The sequence below is a fragment of the Gymnoscopelus microlampas genome (genome assembly GCF_963454915.1).
Source record: "Gymnoscopelus microlampas genome assembly, chromosome: 18".
Lineage (NCBI taxonomy): Eukaryota > Metazoa > Chordata > Actinopteri > Myctophiformes > Myctophidae > Gymnoscopelus > Gymnoscopelus microlampas.
The window spans coordinates 14909572-14916239 of NC_139955.1; the positions used below are offsets into that span (position 1 = coordinate 14909572).

At 44.4% G+C, this 6668-nt stretch overlaps 1 protein-coding gene across 1 annotated transcript in view; it reads right to left on the reverse strand.

Annotated features, from left to right (window-relative positions):
• The window catches only part of gpm6aa (glycoprotein M6Aa), a 31768-nt gene extending 25555 nt beyond the window's left edge, over window positions 1-6213 (reverse strand). The window contains exon 1 of the mRNA XM_084041275.1: window positions 5856-6213. Within this exon, the coding sequence (XP_083897401.1) occupies window positions 5856-5892 (37 nt within the window). The 5' untranslated portion in view covers window positions 5893-6213. The remainder of the gene's footprint in view (window positions 1-5855) is intronic.
• Between the last annotated feature and the right edge of the window lie 455 nt (window positions 6214-6668).

A 6668-nucleotide genomic window follows, 5' to 3' on the forward strand; every position in this document is an offset into this window, starting at 1 on the left:
AGACCTGGGCAATATTAATTAACCGTTTTAGCACAATCTGTAAACGTCCCTAATTAGGCAATTCCGCAATGTAGGCTACTTTTATGTCTTTATTTACGGTCAGACTTGTGAATACCACAGGTTAAAAGCAACAGGGAGACGATTTTTGTGAATGCTTTTTCTTTTCACTGAAAACAAACACTGTTTTGATATCTCTATGCTGAAACTTTCATATCAGTCATGAAAATGTATTTATTATAACAGAGAATTCAATCCCGGAACGGCTTCATTTTACACGCTCCACAACCAGCTGGGAGGTCTGTGTAAACTGTCAGTCAATGCAGGTTTATAGCTCAACTCAGTGTGTGGTACCGCAGGACGTTGGTTCGAGTCCCGGATGGCTCCTTTGGCTCAGAGTGTGCACACAGCTATTTGGCCAGCAGCTGAAGTGAGCAGAGCCCACCTGCGCCTCTGACTCATAATCCTGTATCTATAGCCTCACGGAGGAAGACAGACGGTGCGAGTGCACTCACTGACATCAACACCACTTTAACAAAGCCACTACCTGTCTATTTCCATTACATATGGCTTCTTTCCAGTGATGTCATCATCATTAACTGACTGTTGGATAATGTCAGTACATTTTCACAAGAACAAAGATAAATATTTATAGTGATTAAGAAAATGCACAAAACAGTAATAGGGAGGAAAGACTATAAGCCCATACAAAAGCCTGTATGAGGCAGGCAGCCATTAAACAAGCAACACAAATCATTACAGACTCTCAACATCCCCTATTCTCTGAATACAAACCTCTGCCATCAACCTGTGCCAAAGTGCAACTCAAACCACTTGAAGCTTTCGTTTTGTTCCAGCCTTCATCAAGCTGCTAAACTCAAGATCCTACTGCAATAGTGCAATGTGCAATAAATACACAAGCACATATGCACTAATTAGGTCACTAATAACTCTTATAGTTTCGTTTTTTTTAAGCCGTCGTTTTGCTGATGTAAAACGTGTAGTCAGAAGTCTCTTATGTTTTAGGCATTTAAGTGAAGCAACTATCTAGCTTATGTTTTTGTGATTTTTAAAAATATAATGTAACAGACTACAGCAGGGGTTTTCAAACGTTTTGTGCCAAAGGCACACCAAAGTTAATATCTCAAGGCACACCTCTATTCATATCTGTGCAAAATAGCCTCTATAACACAGGTAATCGTCAATTTTTAAACAGTTTAATCACTTGAGCCATATTTCATACGTTCACTTTTTTTTTAAATAGAGGAATTAGCCAATCTATAAGCTCACAACATGTTGTATTGTGACACGTTGTCAGCTTATGGAAAATAAAATAAGATTTTCACCTATAATGACATGACCGAAAAAGGGATGCCTGGTTGGAAGTTGAATCTTTTTTAGGGTACAGTATATAATTTGTCTCTGTATTGGGAAATGAGTGCATACACTATGCAGCAGTAGATTAAAAGATAATTCATAACCTGTTGTATATGTTGCACTAATAATGTGTGGTTGACACAAAATCCACACCTGGACATGTCTCACCTGGACAAGCCTCGGCACAGTGTTTGGGAACCACTGAACTATAGCACTGTGCCCAGGACACATTTCCCCCTGGAGACAATAAAACTTGCTCTCCCTCTCTCTCCTTCCTGCATTGACAGCAGATAGAACCCTCTAACCTCCGCTGGCCTATAAAACTTGATTCATGATTTGCGAGCTTGTAGATTGGCGTGTATAAATTAGGCATAAGGAGAAAACAACAATATGGGACATTTACAGGCTTTTAAAACTGGCCTGGCTATGGACAAATGAATGGTTTGTGCTGTTGGTATTGCTTAGCTCAATGCCCAGAGCTTTTAGATAAGAGTTATCTTCCACTGCCTGGTCCCATGCTGCTCCACACTGAGACTGTAACAACAAGAGACCACAATGCAAACAAACTGGGAACTTTCGACCCGGAACGTTTTTTTTTTTCATTTCATTTAGTAAATGAGCACAGATTTTACACTGTTGAACAAGTACAGGGAGATAAAGTGAGGGAACAAATTCCTGGCCTCCTCACAGTAAAAGCAGAGCCAAAGCTGGGATCCTGTGTTCCATTCACTGAGCTGAAAGGGAAGTTATTGGAGAGACATCCCAGTTACTATAGGAGCACTGTACCTCAGTACGTTATCGCAGAGATGCCTCCCAGTTAAAAGCAACCACACTCACAGTACCTCATCTCAGAGAGACCTCCCAGTTAAAAGCAACCACACTGACACTGCCTCATCTCATAGAGACATCCCATTTAAAAGCAACCACACTGACACCTCGCCCTGGAAAAACCTCCCAGTTAGGAGCAAGCACACTGACAGTACCTCACACTGTTGAGAGAGACATCCCAGTTAGGAGCAACCACACTAACAGTACCTCATAATTTTATTTCTTACAAAGTCTGACATCTCACACACACACTGTCACTATAGAGACAATATGGAACAATTATATTTAGCAAAAAAAATGTAAAAAAGGAAGTGAAAAAAAAGAAACCGGCAATGATTTTTTGTACTGGTTTTCCAAATCCGGTAGCCTGAAATAACACCTAAGATGAGCCAAAAGGTGACAGGAAATCTCAAAGCTTGTGAAAATGTATGGTGTTAGTCACGCTATATCAGACCAGTCAATAACGTGTCTGGCTGCTATGAGGATTTAATTTCCCTTCGGAGATTAATAAAGTTAACTGTGTTCCGGGCGATCAGTGATCTACAGTATCTCCCGTCATCCTGTTATGTTGAAGCCACTGGAAAGGGAACCTGTGTCCCTCTTCTACAACATGTTCTCTAACAACAGAACCTCTGAGCATGAAGTACTTCCTTCGTTTATTCCAGACTACCCATCTACTCCTAACTGTGCTTCCATCAGCTGATTAACGAATAAATCTGCCGAATTAGCACCTCGTATGATCTAATGGCACTAAAGCGACTCTAAATCTACTGATGACATTAATGGGTCACCCGCAGGGCGAGTGGAGCGTACAGAGGCCCGCTGCAAGTCAAGGATGTTTCTCATCACAAAGTGCTGTATAGAGGAAAGGACACACAGTGACATGGGTTTAAAACACTGTTTCTCAACCTTTTTAATTTCAAGGACCCGCAGTTTGATATGCATTAGGACACCCATTTGATGTGACGTTTTTTTATCTCTGTGACTCCAATCTACACTGAAGAACGTTGAGAAACAGTGGTTTAAAACATAGAAGTTATTAAACATATTTAACATATGAGGCCAGGGTGTCTGAAGGCTGTACTCACGTTCTAAGAAGCCTTGAGCGAAATTTCCACTGTATCTGATTGCAACTTTAGTTCAAGTTTTTCAAAGCGATGGGGAGTGATAGCGAATGAAGGGAGAGGCTCTTATTGTTCATTACACAGGGCGGGTGTCACCTTCTGTAGTAACATATTCTTCTCATTTCAAGATTCACGATTCAATTTTCAAAGATTTGATTTGTCACATGCTCATACAGTACGTGTATGTGCAGTTAAATGTTGGTGTGGCACACTCCACCAAACTGCTACAATTAATGCAAGGCATAATACAAGTAGTAATACTGATTAATACACTTTATTCTTAGAAAGTAATAAATTGTTGGTAAATCTTATAGGTTAAGTGTGCAAAAACAGCATCAGTCAGACATTAGTGTAGTGATGCAACTCCACCTGCGCAATATATTTGGATTGGGCTGGGTGTCACAGTTTTTATCATTTGTAGACAAATGAGCTGTTCATTATTTCATAAGGCTTGTCACAGTGTAGTGTGGTTAAAACGTCTTGCACTTAACAAATCCTTGTTTTCCGGGGAAATACCGATGCAGTTCATCATGGTGCCGACTCACCGCAAGAAGTGCATTAATGAACACACCATTAATCCACCGCTCTCAGCCAGCTGCTATGACTGCATATTTTATGAACAGCTAACAAAATCTCCTCCAGATATGACAGGAGACAAGATTTGCCAGAGAGACATATTTGGGCCAGAGGGACCACTGGAGATCACAGCCAGGGAATGAGTGCCCAACTTGGTAATTATGGATGTTGATTTTAACAAGCCAATGCTTCATTTCTACACGCCATCGTACAGCGGTATCGCACGCAACAATAGCAGATCTACAAGCTCACAACGAGCAGCTATTTTCAGCATGCAACACTACCATAATGAAGTATAAATCAGGCTTTAAATGAGGGGACGTGCTGTTGAGATGCATGTGCAGCTTGTGTGATAGCCTATTTCAGTTGGCTGAGCATCATAACCTCGACTGACTAAATCTAGTGCCTGAATGGGAGAAGGTTGGGGGGCGGGGGGGGGGGGGGGGGGGGGGTTGTGAACACACCTAGTAATGGCGACTGAGAGCTATTCAGTCATAATCTCCTGTCAGGGGTTCAGCAGCAGGTGTTTGTTCCACAGGTACAAGACAGCACACAACTGGACTGATTTATTTGTCTTATTGTAAAATCACAAAGAACTGGTCTCATTACATCATTGTATCCATGGGTGATGCACCTATACTGTATAATAACTCTCTCTCTCACACACACACACACACACACACACACACACACACACACACACACACACACACACACACACACACACACACTTACAGTACTTCCATGGACAAGCACATGCTTATTCATACTCAACATGCACCCCACACACATGTTCAAACTTATCTCTCTCTCTCTCACACACACACGCACACGCACGCACGCACACACACACACACACACACACACACACACACACACACACACACACACACACACACACACACACACACACACACACACACACACACACACACACACACACACACACACACACACGCTCCCTCATTCAGTAGCGTGAACTATGCCCACGCTACTGAAATGTCATGAGCAGGAGAAAAGAGAATAGATAATGACTGGAGTCGGGTACTGCCATGGCAACTGTTCCATCCCTGGCTGCCTCCCTGCCTGAGAGCAACACTGGTCTTTAAAGAAATGAGGGGAGATGGAAAGGAGGGGGGAGAGGAGGAGGAGAGCAAGGAGGGGAGGGTTAGAGAGAGGGACAAACAAGCCCTGTCTCACACAAACTGATGGAAGCAGAGGGAGAGGCGAGGGTACATGAAGAAGGAGAGTTGGATGCTTAATATCGATCATCAAACACCTTCATATAAAACACTGCCGCGCTGCTAAACAGAACAATCCCTCATGTCTGTGGAGAAGCCCTCATCAGACACACTCAGCAGCTCATATGGAGGGCAGGGTGAATGGGAGGGGGGAGGGTGGGGGGTGTGTGTTCATAAACAGCACAGCATCCCACTTTCGCACAAAGAAAACAGTTCCCCTCCATTGATTGAACGACAGAAAGAGAACCCCTGCTCCCCCCTGCGTCAAAACCCTCACAGGGTGCCACGGACGATACCGTGCACGATTAGTGCACGTACTGTACGGCATCTGGGAGTTTGGACACAAAGGCTCCGTGCACAGAGAGAACAGAACAGGGTTCGGTTCGTGTTTCCCTCTCATCAGCTGCCGCGACAAGCGTGAAACCCCCAAACAAAAGACAGTCTGCCCCCCCCCCACCCCCCCCCCCTCCACCCCAACGCAGTTCACACCCCTCTAGCCACCAAAACACACGGACACGCTCTTCAGTCAAGAGCTCACACTCAATGGACAAAGGAATTACTCCGAACAGCTGCTCTCCTGTTCAGAAAAATTATAATTAGAAAAAAAAGGCTGCATTTTGCACAACAGTCTTTGCAGGCGCACAACTGACGCACAGACAAAGCATCAAGTCACATCTACACAGATGGAAATAAACCCCTATATTTCTCTCACCTTTCTGAGATTGGCCTTCATCCATGTCCTCTTCCATTGTGCAGGTCCTACAGTTTTATAGACCCAGGGAGTGAAAACAAAGGTTGCTGATTCACAAAACCTGTGTTTTTCTCTTCGGGTTGCCGGCTGATGAATATAGTCCACAGATCACCCTTTCCTTCTCGTTATGCCTTCCTCCCCGTCTCTATCTCTCACTCTATCTCTCACTCTTTTGTCTACTGATCTCTTCAGAGTGGCTGACTGTCAGCTGTGATCTCTGTCAAGGGAAGCGCTGTCTGTGAGGGAAGAAGCGGTTGAAGTCTACCGCGCTAGGCGCTGGCCATCACTGTGCACACTCTGTGGCAGAGTGCTGTGAGCCTCCCAGTCTGAGACGGAGGAGAGGAGAGGAGAGGAGAGGAGAGGACAGGACAGGAGAGGGGAGGGAGAGAGGGGTGATTTCTGTGATAGGCAGGGGGGGGGGGGGCTGTTTGTATGAAAGGAGGAGGGAGCGATGGTGGGTAGTCAATGCAAAAAAAAAGAATGCTGTTTACAAAGGGGATATAGAGCAGCTGTGGAGCACAGAGTGAGCAGTGAATATAGCCTTAAACCCTCCTCATGCTCCAGAGGGGAAGAAGAGAAGTGGTGTCTGTTATTAGACTTCCTCTCCCAGCCCACCCTCGCCTAGCCCCCAGAAAGTATGAAAGAGTGGTAGAGGCTACCCCCCCCCCCCCCCCCACAACCCCCAACCCTCCGAGCATTGGTTCTACTGCATTAAGTTAACCTCTCCTTAAATAAGAGGAGGGGGTCTCTGTTTTCCAAATAGGATTCTCCTAA